General features: G+C 33.6%; 6 protein-coding genes across 6 annotated transcripts; 3 read left to right on the forward strand and 3 right to left on the reverse strand.

Annotated features, from left to right (window-relative positions):
• Positions 1 to 3,329: 3,329 nt before the first annotated feature.
• LOC108567580 (40S ribosomal protein S16) lies at positions 3,330 to 4,471 on the forward strand. Its single transcript, XM_017928128.1, has 4 exons — positions 3,330 to 3,392; positions 3,466 to 3,510; positions 3,813 to 3,944; positions 4,145 to 4,471. Exons 1-4 carry the CDS (start codon positions 3,384 to 3,386, stop codon positions 4,403 to 4,405), a joined length of 447 nt encoding a protein of 148 aa, XP_017783617.1. The 5' UTR covers positions 3,330 to 3,383; the 3' UTR covers positions 4,406 to 4,471.
• A 760-nt stretch (positions 4,472 to 5,231) lies between these two features.
• LOC108567579 (death-associated protein kinase 2-like) lies at positions 5,232 to 8,859 on the reverse strand. Its single transcript, XM_017928127.1, has 7 exons — positions 8,599 to 8,859; positions 8,210 to 8,251; positions 7,643 to 7,937; positions 7,419 to 7,560; positions 7,167 to 7,366; positions 6,523 to 6,675; positions 5,232 to 6,304 (listed from the first exon to the last, which is right to left on the reverse strand). The coding sequence occupies exons 2-7, from the start codon at positions 8,241 to 8,243 to the stop codon at positions 5,428 to 5,430; spliced, it is 1,701 nt and encodes a 566-aa protein (XP_017783616.1). The 5' UTR covers positions 8,244 to 8,251; positions 8,599 to 8,859; the 3' UTR covers positions 5,232 to 5,427.
• Positions 8,860 to 11,165: 2,306 nt separating this feature from the next.
• Positions 11,166 to 13,167, forward strand: LOC108567575 (T-complex protein 1 subunit beta). Its single transcript, XM_017928122.1, has 2 exons — positions 11,166 to 11,251; positions 11,450 to 13,167. The coding sequence occupies exons 1-2, from the start codon at positions 11,249 to 11,251 to the stop codon at positions 13,052 to 13,054; spliced, it is 1,608 nt and encodes a 535-aa protein (XP_017783611.1). The 5' UTR covers positions 11,166 to 11,248; the 3' UTR covers positions 13,055 to 13,167.
• Positions 13,168 to 13,327: 160 nt separating this feature from the next.
• Positions 13,328 to 14,183, reverse strand: LOC108567577 (glutaredoxin 3). Its single transcript, XM_017928124.1, has 3 exons — positions 14,091 to 14,183; positions 13,628 to 14,035; positions 13,328 to 13,569 (listed from the first exon to the last, which is right to left on the reverse strand). Exons 1-3 carry the CDS (start codon positions 14,135 to 14,137, stop codon positions 13,392 to 13,394), a joined length of 633 nt encoding a protein of 210 aa, XP_017783613.1. The 5' UTR covers positions 14,138 to 14,183; the 3' UTR covers positions 13,328 to 13,391.
• LOC108567578 (putative peptidyl-tRNA hydrolase PTRHD1) lies at positions 14,162 to 15,510 on the forward strand. The gene is made up of 2 exons (XM_017928126.1): positions 14,162 to 14,241; positions 15,108 to 15,510. Exon 2 carries the CDS (start codon positions 15,116 to 15,118, stop codon positions 15,476 to 15,478), a length of 363 nt encoding a protein of 120 aa, XP_017783615.1. The 5' UTR covers positions 14,162 to 14,241; positions 15,108 to 15,115; the 3' UTR covers positions 15,479 to 15,510.
• On the reverse strand, positions 15,276 to 17,506 carry LOC108567576 (synaptic vesicle glycoprotein 2B-like). The gene is made up of 6 exons (XM_017928123.1): positions 17,267 to 17,506; positions 16,885 to 17,209; positions 16,310 to 16,831; positions 16,124 to 16,253; positions 15,640 to 16,060; positions 15,276 to 15,581 (listed from the first exon to the last, which is right to left on the reverse strand). Exons 1-6 carry the CDS (start codon positions 17,325 to 17,327, stop codon positions 15,514 to 15,516), a joined length of 1,527 nt encoding a protein of 508 aa, XP_017783612.1. The 5' UTR covers positions 17,328 to 17,506; the 3' UTR covers positions 15,276 to 15,513.
• Between the last annotated feature and the right edge of the window lie 357 nt (positions 17,507 to 17,863).

Raw genomic sequence — 17,863 nt, forward strand, 5'->3', positions numbered from 1 at the left:
GTGATTGGTAGGAATCATACAAAGATGTTATAGATGTTATACATATACGTTGTAAAGTTATACATGTAAATTAGGACAAATTAATCATCGATGAACATTGATATTAACTACGTTTTTACTGATAAATAAAGCTTTTTTTGTCTGTTATATTTTATAAATTATATAAATAATTAAATAAGAAAATGATGTTTTTTCTTCTATTCTTGAATATTCGTACTTCATTTAGGATTTTTAATCTCCCAGGTGTTATTTGATTGTTTTTTATGTTTTATATATTTTACGTATGATAAACGTAATAATAAAAAAGATTCAACAGTTGTAATAGTTTTTAATAAAATGAACTTATTTACTGATTCTACCAAGTATTTTACTTAATTAATCAAACAATTAACTAAGTTTTAATTTCTTATCTTCATTCAAAATTTATAATAATTTTGTTGAATAAATATATAAGAATATAATAAATAAATAGAAATAATTATATGTATTGCAGATAACTGTTGATTATTGATCTTTCTGACTTAAAAATAATATTTTTGTAATTATTTCTATTTATTATTTCTACATACATTCCTAACTAAAAAGTCATGTCTTATATTCTATTGTCATCAAGTGACTCAGGTAATTTCAATTTTATTGTATTTCTAGTCATTTTATTGTCATTAGTAGAATTACATTATATTTATTAGTTGAAAACTTTATAAATTCTCTATTGTTATGAGTTGACATTAGAATTCTCTTATAGACAAATAACTTATTGTCTGATTTGATTTTGGAAGAATAATAAACATTATATAACGAATAAATCAATTTCAAAGAACATTAATGAATTTATTTCTATATTTTTTTCTAATTGATTTTCAGAGACCTAATTTTGAAAACGCGTTATATAGGGTGTCCCAAAATTAACGAAAGATTTGAATTTGCTGTCATGTGCAGTAAAGTGTTGGCAATTCCAGAAAATAAACCATTTGTTAGCTGAGAGCTTAGGGTTAGTAAATATGGGTCGTTGAATGGATTATTGAGCATTAATAAGTGGATGCTAATTTTTCGAGCAAAGTCATCCTAAACGATGAAGCACATTTTCACCATCAAAGTGAAAATGCGCCAAAATTGCCGTTTAATTTCGTCTTTATTTTCTTTGTATCCTCTTAGAACCGAAGACAAATGTTTTGAATTCAAAAAAGTCTAACATGCTTTTCATCGACATTTTTTAATCTTGATTAGTTCTTTCCTTCTATTAAAACTTCTTGCAATATTTAAAGTTAAATGAATGTAAATGAAGTATGACTGTATGTAGGATTTTTATTTTGTTTATCTAATATATATTTTATTTGTAATATTATTATTATCTATATTATAATAACTCATTACCATTTCATTAATTTTAAAACCATAACATGAAGTAATTACCTTAACAACATATTTTCATCTTTAGAGTTCACCTGTATATAACTTAATGTATTACGTCTTATTTGATTATTTTCCTATTTTATGAAGAACAAATATTAATTTAATTAATAAAAAAATTGTAGATTAGATAGTCTTCTGCTCTTATTTTTTTGTTGGAATTACGAATAAACAGATTTTTGAATCTACTGCATTGCATGCTCGGTAAACCAATATTTAACGGAGCAAAGATAACTCGTTATTTGTACATTCAGGGCGTATGCCTTCAATACTCTTTTACAAATTTTAGCTCACCTGCTTCAGGCATTATCGACGTGTTTTTCTTAGTCTCTTATCAATGTGTGCTTAGTCACGATTGGAAATTAATTTTAAAATCATATTTCATTCAAAATATTGACTGTTGAATCTTTTTTTTTGTATTATATGAAATATTTTAATTACTTTAATAAACAATATTTATGTTTTAATGGATTCTTAACTAATCATCAAATGTATCAATTGAAAGGTTAATTAATAGACATTTGTCTATATATTTTTTTAAATTAACTTTAATTTGGAATATTCTAATTTAAACAATGGACTTTTAAATATTTTAGTATATAGTAACAAAACTAAAGTATAGTTAGAAAAGATATTAAAGGCATATATAAAACGGAAAGTGAGAATAATACAACATTATTTTATAAGCGGATAACAACTATAGTTGGATAATTAAAATGGGTAAATCCAGGACCTTCGCCAGATTAGGTGGGGTTAGGCATTACAAACATTCCTTGATATTTTCCGCATCTGTGGAATGCCCAATTTGCCTATTCGGAAGCGTTGGTTATGAGTAAATAATTAACTTTTATGTAACATCTATAATTGACGGAATGGTATAAAAACGGCCGCAATAAATTTTAAGGAAAATCCAAAATTCAAACTCTGTTATCATATGGAACAAACATTTTGGAAATACCGAAATAAGAATGAAAATCCAAGAATTAATTACATAAACATACATAAAATTCTTACAAATTAAGTTAATTTGTTAATATTTTGTCAGTACTTAAGTAAATTTTCTTGAGCCATTCTTTAATTGAAAAAACTAAGTACATACGAATTTACATGTTACACGATGCTTAAGTTTAGTAACTTATTAAACATCATCCGGTGATTAATTACACAAAACATGTTGAAATAAGTCGGTATTCACTTTATTTTCTGACTTAATATAATTATATAGTTTGTGTAAGGAAGGAAATACAACCCCGGCAATAAAACCCTACATCCGCTCCTTTTTACTTTTTCTTACAGGTAAAAATGGTTATTAGTAACTAATTAGATGAGTACCGAGATATTCTCTTAGTTAACATTTATTATCTTTGTACAAATCAAAAATATATGGTCCTTGCTACTATAGTAATATTTGTTGTTTGTAAACATTAATTTAACAAAATAGATTCAAAAAATTCCTGTATTACTTTCTATTGTTATTATTATTTTATTTTTTTATAGTTAAATCAATTTTATATAATGTGAAATAGGTTGTATAACTGATTCCTAACTTGAGATTATAGTAAATCCCGAATTAACTATTGAAAAATGCACACCAATGAAGAGTAAATACATAAGTATATTATTAAACCTTATATATAGAAAGTATTACATTATTTAAAGTAATTCGGTATATTGATATAAAATGTAAATAGTAAAATCCGTTAGTGATATGTGGTAGGCAACCAAAAGATCATTTTCATAATTGTTTAAAAATACTGAATATATCTGTAAATTATATGTATATATTTAATAAATTCACTAGTAGTAATTTCTGAAATATGTATTAGTTATTTTACGGTATTTTTAATGAAAATACATGTATTCAAACATTATTTCTTGAAGTTGGTACTGCGTTGATTTGACTAGGGTGGTGGTACTATTGTGGGTTTCCGCTTGTCGCCGCCATTTCCGTTCTTTTCTAGACAGACATCAAAATGCAGAAGGTGGGTTTTGGTCTCCGTTGTTATTTTTTATTAAATTTAAGGTAATTTCTAACATTTTTCTTTCAAATTTCAGTCAAAAAGGGAGCCTATCCACTGCGTCCAAGTTTTCGGCAGGAAGGTAAGCGATTTTACATTTCTAAAACATTGTAAATCACGCACGTGGATTACGACTCTTATGTTGTCGTTTTCCATATTCTAAAATTTCACCGCCTTAGTTACATTACACTTGTTTCTTATAAAATTACACGATTTTTAATAATATAAAAACATGCATATTAAAGCAGCTTAAGTTAAGATAGTTTAATGTTTTGATTTCAGTTTGAGGTTAAGTTTTATATACTTGTATGATGTTTTATAACTTAACGTTGAAATGCTGTGGACGGCAATGAAAGGTTATAATGTATGTTTTGTTTGTTATAGAAAACCGCAACTGCCGTTGCTTACTGCAAAAGGGGACATGGAGTTCTTCGCGTAAATGGACGCCCATTGACCCAAGTTGAGCCTAAGATGCTCCAAGATAAATTACATGAACCAATCTACTTGTTGGGAAAAGTAAGTATTTTTATTCATGAAACAAATTCATCTTACCATTTAAGAAGCATTATATAAACAATGTTGGTAAACAAAATGATGAACTTTTTATCCCGAATATGAGGATCACAATGAAATTAAATTCCTTCTGATTCCTTCTGAAACCTAACATTTTATTTTATTCATATGGAATGTGTATTAATGTTTTCATTTCTTTTCAGGACAAATTCTCTGCTGTAGACATCCGTGTCCGCGTTAACGGAGGTGGTCATGTTTCTCAGATCTATGCCATCAGACAGGCTATTTCTAAGGCTATCGTCGCCTATTACCAAAAGTACGTTGACGAAGCTTCCAAGAAGGAATTGAAAGACATCCTCATCCAGTACGACCGCACATTGTTGGTAGCCGACCCACGTCGCTGCGAGCCCAAGAAATTCGGTGGTCCAGGTGCCCGCGCCCGCTACCAAAAATCTTACCGTTAAAGATTTTTTTATCTTTGTTTTATCTATTGACTAGATATTACAATAAACAACTAAATTTATAAGTAATTTTGAATATTTTTTTTTAACCCTACTATAACCATTACAAATCATGGTCCCTTTCCATGAGGGCTAATGAGTGTTCTCTTTGTACCTGTGGTACCTCTTGATATTCTGAGCGTTGCAATGTTTTCAAACATTACTTTCATTTGGAATCCTGAAGAATAAGGCTAGTTTTGTTGGTAGTATCATTTATTGGACATTTCTCCAAATTGCCGCCGCGTGTGATGTTAAATCTTCTTTAAATGGAAATCATTCTTGCTATATTCTGGGAATTGGTCATTAATCCAAGATAGACGTTGTTTTAATTTGTGAAATATTAAGTATCCGATTTTGATAATTGACAAGTGCATTTCGTTAGATGTAGATTTCTTGGTGTCAGAATAATTGGTGGGAAGTTTAAAGAAAGTGGTTTAAGATTGCATTAAATATAATTTTCAAATTGTGGTATTATTAAAACAGTTAATCTCATGATAATCACAGACAGGATTTTAACATATTTATAATATATATTTTTTGAATCCATCGAACAAAGTAATTTGAGTTAATTGAAAAAAAAAGAAAAGAATGAGACGTGATTAAATATGCGTAAGCTATGTACAAATAATAGAATAAAAGCTAAAGAAAATAACTAAAATAAAGAGTAAATAAACAGAAGGAAGGTTCATTCGATTAAGCCGGCATCGATTTTGGCGCCCATCCTGTGGAGAGCTATGATCGTGTTCACAGCTTTAATCCATCTCTTCTTGATAACGTATCTCTTGAGCTTGCTTGTATTAAGCTGCTGCTCTGTATGGACCATGGACACGCACATCCATGGATGGGCCATTGCCTCTTCGGCCGACAACCTCGCACTAAAAAAATGCATTAATACTGAATGTTTCTTTAGCAAAAATAAAAGAAAAAATGAAAATAAATAAATTTAAAAAAAGAGGAATAAAACGAAAGAAATGCAAGCGGGCGATTTAATCTTTTGATTGCTTATGGAAATTGGTGACTTTCTTGTTAGTAGAACGCGACTGGAAGAAGGTGTTCAACGAGCTGATGGTTCGCTGTCCCAAGGTCTCGTTTTCGCTCCATTCGGAGGAGACAGAGTTCTGCCTGGGACGGTTCGGACCGTCCCAATGCTCTAGCAATTTAAGCAGCAAATTCTTAGTGCCATCTGGAGAGTTGTGGTTCGTAGATTGATTTCCATTGAAAGCAGATAGCTTCGAATTGAACTGTTCTCTGAAGGAGCTCGAGCTTTGGATCTTGGGCGCTAGTGGAACGTCGCGGTTCAAGCTCGTCACGCGAAATTTGGTCTTTGTCCTCCACGGAGCGGCCGTGTTCTGAGCCGCGTCTCGAATCGGGATGGGTTTGGAATGGTTTTCGCATTTGAAGTCGCCCAAAGACGGCATCGTGGACAGCTGGAACAGCTTATCGGATAGCTTTCGGATCTCTTCGGCGAGATTGACGCGTTCAGAAATGTCCGCAGCTTTGACCACGTAATTGGAGTCTGAAGCCCTCCGGAAATGATCCATGGGAGGCAAATGCAGGTGGTCGTTCATGTCTTGGAAATGGCTGTCCGAGTCCACCGAAGACGAAAGCGAGCCGCACGGAGATGGAGACAAAGCTGTTAGCGAATGCAAGGAATTGTTCCGTCGCAAATTTGAAACTGAATGTGAACTCGCTTCGAAAACGTATGGCGAATTCGGATGTTCGTTCCATCTCTCCACGAACAACTTTAAATTGTCTTTCGCAGTGTCCATCTGAAATATTGACGGCTTCTTCGGAGGAGGAGGTGGAGACTCCTTCTTCAATAGCCACGCATGCCTCAGACACTCATCCGCAGTTAATCTTTGGCTAGAAGGCAGAGCAAAGACCCAAAATTATTAGTCTCACTAACACTATCATTCAAAAAAAGCGACAAAACGTATAAACAACTCCCAAATTAGTTAAAATAACACACATGTTAGTTTTTTTTTGTTTCCATTTTTATTTTCTTTAATTCCAGACTAATTTGGGTCTTTGCTTATACCTTTGGTCAATGATTTTATCGCGCTACTATTTTATATACTCACCTCATGTCTTTGATTAGCAACTTTTTGATGAAGTCTTTTGCACCTTCTGATATTTCTTCAAAAGCTTCATCTTCAAAATCATATTTTGCTATCGTCACATTTGCCATTGTTTCTACATCCGTGTGTCCCATGAATGGCGATAAACCTGATAATCTGGAAACGGAACATTACTCTATGAATTCAATAGATTTACGAAAAAAAAATAAAGTTATTATCTAATTTAAATACAAATATAAACTTATTTTAAGCTCAATTTATGACTTATCTTTGGCACAAATATTTTGTACATAAAATATCAAGTACTTATGTCCGCCCGAATTGGTTCTACATATATGCAATCATTTATATTATTTAATGTATATATAACAATGGCCACCTTAATCATAGCCCAGAGGTGCCAGCCTTTTGGTGTGATAAATTTTCACTCCTTCCCGTGTAATTTTTTGTGATTAAACTTAACTTAATTTTGTTAATTAAACTAGTATGGATTATAATTTTTAAGATAATTTTATAAAAAAATCATGAGTATTTGTCTGAAATATATGGTAATATTGTTTAGAATTTACTAAAATCTGTAGTTCTATAAGATCATTGGGTTACACCTTTTTAAAAAGATATATGAAACACAATAATTCAAAACTTACAAGACATAGCATATAACTCCTACGGACCACATGTCCGTTCCATAGCCAATCTGATCGAAATTTACGACTTCCGGTGCCACGAACTCGGGCGTCCCGAAAAGCACTTGCAGCTTCTTATCGGGATCAAAGCGCCTGGCCAATCCGAAATCGATGATCTTGATGCGATTTCCGGTTTTCGTCAGGCACAGAATGTTCTCCGGCTGAAACGTGTCATTTCAATTAACCGAATTTCAACAATTCAATCCATCAAACCTTCATGTCCAGATGGAGGATCTTCTGTTGATGGATGAAACCGATGCCTTCGCAAATTTGCCGCATGAACACCGTGCAACTCTTTTCAGTCAGTATGAAGTCATCGTCGATTACCCGTTCGAACAGTTCTCCTCCTTCGATGCTAAGTTGAAGAACAAAAAAATGCATGTTTGTTTCATACATTCTGAGCTCTATTTATTTTTGTTGGTGATGCAGATACTTACAGTTCTAGGATGACGTACATCATTTTGCCGTTTTCGAAGGCATCGTAGAGCTGGATGAGCCTGGGATGCTGTAGCTCGCGCATAATCTCGACCTCGCGTTCGACATTCCTGCGATCCTCCTTCTTCGGGATGCTGACGAACTTCGCCGCCAATTGAAGGCCGCTGGTCTTCTCCTTGCATTTATATACAGTCCCAAATTTACCTCTTCCAATTTCAGTCTCAAGATCATACAATTCCTTGGGATCGATGCCTTTGCGTATTTGAACATCCCTGTAAGGAAAACTGAGCTGCACCTCTGAAAACCCCAACAATAGGCTCGATTAGTGAATGAAAAAAATATGAAGTAATATGTCGGGGCAATTGGCCAAATTGGAACCTTGCCTGCGCATTTTTGGGTGTAACTTTGCCGCGCCGCACGGACAAAAAATAACAATGAAAACAACCCATCAACTCGGACTTACACAACAACAGGAACGGTCGGTGCCAAAGTAAACACGGTATTCTTTTTATTTAGTCTATTGCCAAGGTTAATTAGTTGGATTAATTGTAGGTGTTCCATATGCTTACCCCCGATCGGGTCACTCTCATCGACGCGTATCATTGCAGAATCTGGAGAATGAGAAGAAAACAAACAGAAATTTACAAATTGAAACAAACAATGGGGGGATCGGATTAATTTGCTGCAAGCGAATCAGCTTTATTCTAAATCCATTTCGAAAATAGCCCCGATGTAATAATAAAGTGTTATTGCCCTTGAGGAGCGCTCCAATCCATCCAAACTAGATACCAGGGGGCCGGGAAAAGAATAAAAGAAAAATAAAAATAAAATTTGAAAAGCACACAAAAAAAACAGCTATATGTAATAAAATAGCTCGCGTATTTCTGTCCGATCCGGCGGAAAAACAAGAACGGGAAGCAAACTATTTATTTCATATTTTTTTAAGGGGAAAAGAAACCTGTGGATGTGGCATGCAATTCGGTGGTGGCGTTGGTGGTTCACTGGAACCGGAAGTCCGGAAGTGTTCTGCACTTAAGCCGGATATGCGGATTGTGGTCCACGGAAATATGTGATCGGAAAAGCGCGAAATTCTGCAGGTCCTGGTATTTACACGCACTCAAAAACACACACGTTCAGCGTCTCGCGCTCCGGGGCGAAGGCGTCGCGACGCTCCCGAGTACACATAACAAGCGCCGAAATTAGATTTGGCCGGCCGCAGGCACGCGGTCACGTGGCCCCCCACTAGCGAGGATGAATTTTTCATTCGCGATTTTGCCCCAAATCCACGCCCGTTCCTCGATACAATAATGAACGCTATTCTGAATTACCTTTCGACGAATTCCATTCAATACCAAAAATGAAATTTCATACCTTTAAAAAGTAAACAGTTCCGATCTTCCTTCTACGAGAATACTTACACTTGTTCTTAATAACACTGAGAGAAAATTCAATATTCGTAATATTCACATTGATTATCTTATCGTATTTATTAGATTATTCATTAATTAATTTTAATCTTATATTTAACAATAATACTTTAGTTATTCAATCAGTGATAAATGTGCATTTCTATAAATGCAAATAAAAGAACGAATCTACTTTGAACCACTTATACAAATTATTATAAATATTGTTCACTGCTTTGTACAGTTAGTAATCATCTGTAAGGATTAAATACGTGTCTATTTCTATTCATTTTTGTTATTTTTTTTTCTATTTATATTGTTTTGTCACCTATTTTCACTTAATCTCCACTGCGCCTTCGAGCAAAGGAATTTCAATATAAAAACAGATTTAACCAGAATAGTTTTAGTACAAAAAATCAATTTAACCTTCCTATACCCTTTTGTCTTCATCATTCAAAAACCATAAATTAAATTGACTAATTTGATAATTTATCTTTTTATCATTCTGCAGTCAATAATTAAATTAATGATAATTATTATAAATATTATTTTATTTCATAAATAATAATGTTTATTGCATCAGTCGTACAAAAAGTCAACTGATACAAAGGGCTTCCTGCTCTTTCATTTATTACTGTTGTTACTGTTCGCAGAAGAGAAGTCATGGATTGCGCGCCTGCTACATCATTTTTAAAACTTGTATACACATATTATGTGTATTTTTGAATATGTTTGAATATACGAGTACAAATCCGGAAATTTTGGAACGGATTAAACTCGTTAAGCCTAACAAAAAAAATCGTTACAAATAGTAACCAATTAAAAGAAACAAACGTGAAAATTAATGAGAAATTAAATTTGAAATTTTTATTTATATAATTTATTGAAAATATTATTTTTCAAATATATTCTGTATAATATAAATGTTCTATTTCTAAATATAAGACTAAAATTTTAATAATATTGATAACTAAACTAATTATGTTGATTGAAAGTATAAAGGAATGCATGAAAGAAGTTACTAAATTTACACATGAACTTCAAAAGAAATGTATTCCTATTTTTATATGTCCTCTTTTTGAACATTTCTTGGCCTTCTTAAAACAATTGTTAAAATCTTTGTTCTTATAGACATCTAAATAAACAACATTTGTTAGGCACTTAAATCGTCATTTTAGGTTTAAATAATTCGTATTAGATAACGTCAATTTTCTTATAATATTCATATACTTTCACAGTAATAATATTTAAAATGTAATAACAACTTAGTTTTATTTCTTCTATCCTTTAAAAAAAAAACCTTCAAAGAAACATTAATCGGAGGACAAACGATCTTTCATAGATCAAACAGAAATAGAACAATCTCGCATTGAAGATCATACTGTCGAGTAGAACAAACACATCTAAAGCATGATTTGTTACAAACTGAGATACATTTCCTTGAAACTTTCAGAAAGCAAACATTATGTTTGAACGATGACGAAACAATTAACACGCAATGTCTGATGCTTCAAAAAATAACTACTTGGGCTGTCAGTTAGGAAATGCATAAACAAGAAGTACAATTTATTGCCCATCGGATAATTACAGGCTGAAAGGAACTATGCCCAAAATAAATAAACTTCGAGGAGAGAGCGAATCAATTCAGGATAAAAATAGATTATCGTATTATAGTCTGTATACGGTCTATATTCAAAGCTAAAAAAATAATTAAATATTCAAAATATTTTTAAATAAATGTAATTTTATAATGAACAATAAGAAGGTATTTGGGATTAATTATCTTTATGTTATCAATCAATAAATGTAATATTTTATGATAAAATAATAGCAATGGTAATGGTAACTAAATACTGAATATATTAATTAATAAATAATAATTGTAATAAGTACAGCAGCAAATTTATTTAAATAATGTGGATTTGGTTGCATACAGTTAAAAAAAAATACAAAAGAGATGATCTACTTATGGGAATTAAAAATTGCATTATTTTATAATAAAAATACAAGTTACTATATTAATTTAATATTGTTAATTAATTATTATAAATATTACTAATAAATAAATCATGAAATCGTTTTACAAGTCTACCAACATCAGATCTTTGTCAAAAGAGAATCCATTTTGACATTAGTACGAGCGGTGTGGTGAACTTGTGATTAATTTTCCTTTCTTGGTGTGAATCGTTAAAAAGCGTGAAAATGGTAATTATACTTCTCCCTTTAATAATTTTCACATTGCTATAATCAATTGATAGTCGTTTGAACGAAATCTTTACGATTTGTAAGAGTTTGAGCGAATTAAAAAAGCAGGTGTGTCATGGGAGGTTGGGATTGAGGCCGGCGTTAAAAACAACCCACGTGCTTTTCTCTTTATTAAATCTAATGAATATCTTGTTATAGGTTTCCTTGAATCCAGTTAGGATATTGAAAAATGAGGCTGAGGAAGACAAGGCCGAATTGGCTCGTATGTCCAGTTTCATTGGTGCAATTGCCATTGGAGAATTGGTCAAGAGTACCCTAGGACCAAAAGGAATGGATAAAATTCTGATCTCATCTGGCCGCAGTTATGGACAGGTTGAAGTGACCAATGATGGAGCCACCATCTTAAAGTCTGTGGGTGTTGACAACCCTGCTGCTAAAATCTTGGTGGACATGTCGAAAGTTCAAGATGATGAAGTTGGTGATGGAACCACATCTGTTACAGTACTGGCATCTGAGTTGCTGAAAGAAGCTGAAAAATTGGTGGAACAAAAGATTCATCCTCAGGTCATTATTGCTGGATGGAGGAAGGCTGTTGATGTAGCCAGGAAAGCTCTGAGGGATTTTTCAATGGACAACAGTGCTGATTCTGAAAGGTTCAGGGAAGATTTGATGAACATTGCCAGAACTACTTTGAGCTCGAAAATTCTTTCACAACACAAAGAATATTTCTCCAAACTGGCTGTAGATGCCATTTTGAGGTTGAAGGGATCAGGAGAGCTCTCAGCCATTCAAATTATCAAGAAGAAGGGTGGCACCTTAGAAGAATCCTTTTTGGATGAAGGTTTCTTGTTGGACAAGAAAGTTGGTGTGCATCAACCAAAGAGAATTGAAAATGCAAAGATTTTGATTGCAAACACCCCTATGGACACTGATAAGATTAAAGTTTTTGGAAGTCACATTAAGGTTGATTCAATGGCGAAGATTGCTGAACTGGAATCAGCAGAAAAGGAAAAGATGAAGGACAAGGTTGGCAAAATCTTGAAGCATAACTGCAACGTCTTTATTAACCGTCAATTGATCTACAATTACCCCGAACAATTGTTTGCTGATGCTGGAGTTGCGGCCATTGAACATGCCGATTTCGATGGAATCGAAAGATTGGCTTTGGTAACTGGAGGTGAAATCGTTTCCACTTTTGATAATCCAGAATTGGTCAAATTGGGAACCTGCGATGTTATCGAAGAAATCATGATTGGTGAAGATCTCTTGCTGAGATTCTCCGGCGTCGCCCTTGGTGAAGCCTGCACCATCGTGATTCGCGGTGCTACTCAACAAATTATCGATGAAGCTGATAGGTCGTTGCATGATGCCTTGTGCGTTTTAGCCGCTACAGTCAAAGAATCTCGCATCGTCTACGGAGGTGGATGCAGCGAGATGCTGATGGCCGTCGCTGTTCAAGAAGCTGCCGCCAAGACACCGGGCAAAGAAGCCGTAGCAATGGAAGCGTTCGCAAGAGCTTTGCAACAGCTGCCAACTATCATCGCCGATAATGCCGGATACGATTCAGCGGAATTAGTCAGCGAGTTGAGGGCTGCACACGCCAACGACTCCAAGAGCACCAAAGGTTTGAACATGGACAAGGGAGAAGTTGGTGACATGAAGACGTTAGGTATCACCGAATCCTTCGTAGTTAAAAGACAGGTCTTGCTGTCAGCTTCAGAAGCCGCCGAGATGATTCTTCGCGTGGATAACATTATTAAGGCCGCACCCAGAAGGCGTGTAGAAGACAGAGGACACTGCTGAAGCGTCTTTATGATAATTTTTTTCGTTCGCATTTGAAACTCATCTCATTTTTTAAAATCACTTATAAAATATAAAGCAAGAAATAAAATAAAAACACTAATCACTTAATACTACTTAGATTGCTTTTTACTCACTTGTTGGAACCCTTTGAACAATCCCTCTTCTACAAATTGCTTTAATAAAATTCACTGTTCACTAGAGTTTTCATCTAAAGATGTTTTAGGAATTGGGACAAGAGGTGACATAAGTAGTTTTGTTTAATTTAATTGCAAGTTGTCAAAATTATTTATTTACTTTTTATTAAATATTTCCAGCAAAGTTATTGTGTTTATCTTCTTCATTCATTCAAAACTCCAATCAACTCATCAGATTCTCTCAATTCCTTTACAACATCCAACCCTCCAACTAAATTTCCATTGCAGTAGAGTTGTGGATAAGTTGGCCAATCTGAGTACTCCTTTAATCCTTGGCGAACAGCTTCATTTGTTAGAATGTCAAAGGTCTTGTATTCAATTCTATAAGCAAAAGAATATATTAATAAATTATTAATGTACAATATTCAAATAAACTTACTTGAGATCATCTAAAATTTGAATGATTTGTCTGCTAAAACCACATTTGGGTTGTACTCTATCTCCCTTCATGAATAACATGACTTTGCTTAAATTGATCAACTGCTTTAATCTGTCTTGTAAAGTGTCTGGAGCATTGGCTAACTCTGCCAACTTCTTTGTGATTTCAGCCGGATTGGCTCCATCAACCCTACCTACAACTTCATGGAACTTGTAGAAAAGCAGTGTAGGCACAGAATCAATTTTATTCTCTAAAGAAATGTCGGACAGCTCTTCAGCAATGCACTTGCAAAATTGCACAGAACCATATTTTGTTTTGTCTTTGGCAATGGTATCAAGCAAATTATCAATGTCTTTGCACTGCTCTGCAAAATCAGCAGAGAAGTGAATCACAGTGAGATTAGCACTCCTGAAAACACACATAGAATTAAGATAAAAATATTAAAGCAATCAATAAAACTTACTTAATTTTCTCGCGGAAAGTTTTAGCATCATTGATTAGTTCTGGCATTTTAGAAGATTTTTTTAGGTTACTTCAAATTTATCACACAAATCACGTTATTTTGAGTAGTAGGAGGCGGCGTCTGATACGAACTGCAGCTGTTTGAAGAATAGGTGAATACACACTAACTTTTATTAAATGCACACTTCAGTAGTTATAAGTCGAAATGTTTTCTCTTACTTTATCTACTCTAATCACAAGATTATTGTGAAGTTTTCCTTGCACTTTGTAATATAATAGGGGCAGGATTCCTATCAGAATTAAAATGAAGTCAGCTTTGAATGAAGGATTTACAAAATGAAGGATTTATAATATTATAATATTATTTATTATCTTTTATTGCATATAAACATGTAATTTTCATCAATAATCACATCTAGTTTTTTATATTCTTCTATATTGAATACTAATTGCAATATTATTAGTCGACGGTCAAATTAATTTTGCAAACTATATAATTAGTTATCTATTATTATTAACATTTAATATTGTCATTAATATATTAATCTTAGAACAGTTCAACTATTTTGGTAATTTATGCAATTTATCTTACATGCAAGTATACTTGGTTGGAATGAGTGATGGATTTTAAAATCTTTTCCTTTATAAATTATTATATTTTGATATTATTATTTAATATCAAAGGTATACTAGGTTTGTGGACAATGCAAGGAATTAAGTGGAACGAGAAAAGGCTTTTGAAAGTATAGATTTTTCATAATTAAATTTGAAATGTTGCATAATTGCTTGCTAATCATAAAGACAGATTATATTGACTTAAGCTCTTTTCAAATAGGAAAACGTTGCTACCGTATTTTGTTTACACGACATTATGACTGCTCCTTGTAAAATTATTTGTTCAACTTCATATGAATTCATTATATCTATTTTACACTAATTATTTAAATAAATACATTAATATACGTTAACAATAATAAAATTAAAAGACTATAAGTAAAATAAGTTTGATTTTTTTCAGGACCTGAGATGTCTTCAGCAATAATACAATATGTGGTTGTTAGGGGTGATCTTCTGAAGGAGTTGAAGTGGCCAGTTGGAGCTCTGATAGCACAAGCTTGCCATGCCGCCACAGCTGTGACCCATTTATACTATGAAGATGATCACATGGCAACATATCTAAAAGATCTGGATAACATGCACACTGTAGTTCTTGAAGCGAGCGACGAGAGCTCTTTGATGGGTCTTAAATCTAAGCTGGAGGAGGCGGATGTGAAGCACAAACTGTGGTTCGAGCAGCCCGAGAATATTCCAACTTGCATTGCGGCCAAGCCGTATCCCAAAGAGGAGATCCAAAAATATTTTAAGAAATTTAAATTGTTCAAGGCGTAGACTTATTTCGCAATAAATTATTATGTATATTATATTTAGACTTTCGGTTGTATCATCTTTTGTTTGGATGGCGATGGTAACAACACAACTATTAGTATCAACACTGTAATTAATTGATAATTTAGAGATATTACTAGAATGTAGCTTTGTTTAATACTTACGCAAATGATCAACGGTGAATATGTAAAACATGTATTCGCATAGGTTGTAGATCAGAGGTCCGACGGCGTTTGATCCAACCACAGCCCCAATACGTCCAGACATCAACGAGATTGATAAAGCCATGGCTCTTAGCTGAGTGGGATACAGTTCTACGACAATTGCGTTTATGATACCAACGCATGTAGCTACTGTTAAGAAGATTCCTATTAAAGCTATGGAAGGAATTTCTCCTTCAATGTATGGGGCAGCGAGACCACAAGCCGTGGCTATGGTGATTAGAGTTATCAAGAGTTTCTTGCCACCAATTATGTTTATTATGATTCCAATGACGATGTACATTACAGCAAAAAGCACTGCGACGATTAAAGTTGTTACGAAAGTTGTTGTATCCACAGAATCAATGCAAATGTCTGCCAATGCCTAAAATAAAATAATTTTAATATTACTCTTGGAAACCCATATTTCAAATCCAAATTTGCGTACGGTGGCGTTTGTAATGTAGTTGGAGTAAGCTACTGATGTGCATAACTGAATTGGTCTACCAGGATTGTTCGATGCGAAAATAGTCATCTGATTTAATAATTCTGGAAACCACATTATTAGACCTGATGACCTGTAATGTATATGTAGTTTTATTGAATGTTATCAAACATTTGTTAATTTTCTTACGAAAAGAAAGTTCCGAATTGTAAGAAGCAGACCATTAGTGTTTTTAGTAGATATGGTGTTTGAAATAGTGGTGCTGTTTGTTTCCACATTGTGGTCAGAACTCCATCTATCTTCAGATTGCTCTCCAAGTCTTCCTCGGATTTGATCTCTGTCACTGGAAACTCATCCCGCGGGTTTCCCGTATTCACAGCGTACATCGTTTTTAAGATTTCCAGAGCTTCCTGGCACTTTCCTCTAGCTATTAAGTATTTCGGGCTTTCCGGTAAACGCAACAACCAGAAAGCGAAGAACAGACTTGGTAGACTATTGCAAATGACCAATAACCTCCAAGGCCGAAAGCCGTGCTCTAAGATGAAGAGATTGAAGTGGAAGTCTAGTGGAAGGATCAGCCAAGCCAGACCTGGGATTACCATGTTTCCAAAAGCAACGAATGTTGTTATCCAAGAAACCACCTTGGGTCTGTGCGTTTTATCGTGGAATTCTCCAACGTAAGCGTAAACCACAGCCGAGCTTCCACCCACACTGAAAGCAGTTACTTAATAAGCGAAAGCGTTTTGAAGGGTACACCAAATTACAAGAATCCGTTTATGAATCTGATCAGGATGAACATCCAGTCGTATGGGGTTATGCTCGATATTATACTAGTTACGCAGCTCATCACCATGCTGATGATGAGCACGTTTCTTCTGCCTTTGGTGTCGGCGATGAAGCCCCACATATGCGAACTTGAGACGGAACCAAGAAAGCTGATAGCTGATAGAAGTCCTTTCGTAGTTAAGTTTAAATTGAGGTCGCAGTGAGCGCTTGGTATTATGAACATCATCGACATTGTTTCTATTATTACCATCATAAGACATCCTCCGGATGCAAAAAGAATCTGCAGGTTGAACTTTCCATATCCTAGAAGATTATCAATTGAATGAATTTCAAATAAGTTATTAATTATTTGGTACAAACCAGTGAGCGACACGGCATCTTCGAAGGTGTGCTTTGTAAGCGGTATTACGTCGAAACCCATCTTTCTTGTTGGACTCCTTAAAATCTACTATTCATTGTGGAATATTCACTTTCTATCTTCAATGCCCTATCACTATGTACACAAGGTTTAGCATTGCAAAGCTCAATGACGAAAACGTGACTAGCATAGTATTCGGTGATTCAGTTAAAAAATACTCATGCACATAACATTAATTTTCTTAATTAAAAAATATATATTGTAATCATAACTAAGATGTTTTTATTAATTTTCTATAAATTATAATTTATTTTATAGTGTACAATCCATTCTACAAAATGAATGGATATATCAGGCACAGAATTGACAATTTTTTTAAAAACACTATCAGATAAATATTTGCATATAAAAAATATACATAAAACAGTACGTATTAAATAAAGTATGTATTTCTTAAGTTACTTTAAATTTTATGTGCACTTGTGATCTCAACATAGATTATTCGAGATAATGAATAAGGTAATAAGATAATGAATAAGGTAAAAAACAAATAACAAAAGTTAATTAAACTACAGTATAAATTACAGAAAGTTGACGTA

This window comes from Nicrophorus vespilloides, unplaced genomic scaffold, assembly GCF_001412225.1.
Source record: "Nicrophorus vespilloides isolate i.1.1-1 unplaced genomic scaffold, Nicve_v1.0, whole genome shotgun sequence".
In the NCBI taxonomy this organism is placed as follows: domain Eukaryota; kingdom Metazoa; phylum Arthropoda; class Insecta; order Coleoptera; family Silphidae; genus Nicrophorus; species Nicrophorus vespilloides.

Coding starts and splice junctions, on each gene's coding strand:
- LOC108567580 (XM_017928128.1), top strand. Junction 3,511..3,812: donor TCCAAGTTTTCGGCAGGAAG/GTAAGCGATTTT, acceptor TGTTTGTTATAG/AAAACCGCAACTGCCGTTGC. Junction 3,945..4,144: donor CAATCTACTTGTTGGGAAAA/GTAAGTATTTTT, acceptor ATTTCTTTTCAG/GACAAATTCTCTGCTGTAGA.
- LOC108567579 (XM_017928127.1), bottom strand. CDS start 8,243: ATGATACGCGTCGATGAGAGTGACCCGATCGGGG. Junction 7,561..7,642: donor ATGTACGTCATCCTAGAACT/GTAAGTATCTGC, acceptor TCTTCAACTTAG/CATCGAAGGAGGAGAACTGT. Junction 6,305..6,522: donor TTGCTAATCAAAGACATGAG/GTGAGTATATAA, acceptor TCTGCCTTCTAG/CCAAAGATTAACTGCGGATG.
- LOC108567577 (XM_017928124.1), bottom strand. CDS start 14,137: ATGCCAGAACTAATCAATGATGCTAAAACTTTCCGCGAGAAAATTAA. Junction 14,036..14,090: donor ACTTTCCGCGAGAAAATTAA/GTAAGTTTTATT, acceptor GTGTGTTTTCAG/GAGTGCTAATCTCACTGTGA. Junction 13,570..13,627: donor CAAATTTTAGATGATCTCAA/GTAAGTTTATTT, acceptor TTTTGCTTATAG/AATTGAATACAAGACCTTTG.
- LOC108567578 (XM_017928126.1), top strand. CDS start 15,116: ATGTCTTCAGCAATAATACAATATGTGGTTGTTAGGGGTGATCTTCTG.
- LOC108567576 (XM_017928123.1), bottom strand. CDS start 17,327: ATGGGTTTCGACGTAATACCGCTTACAAAGCACACCTTCGAAGATGCC. Junction 17,210..17,266: donor AGATGCCGTGTCGCTCACTG/GTTTGTACCAAA, acceptor ATAATCTTCTAG/GATATGGAAAGTTCAACCTG. Junction 16,254..16,309: donor CAATTCGGAACTTTCTTTTC/GTAAGAAAATTA, acceptor TATACATTACAG/GTCATCAGGTCTAATAATGT.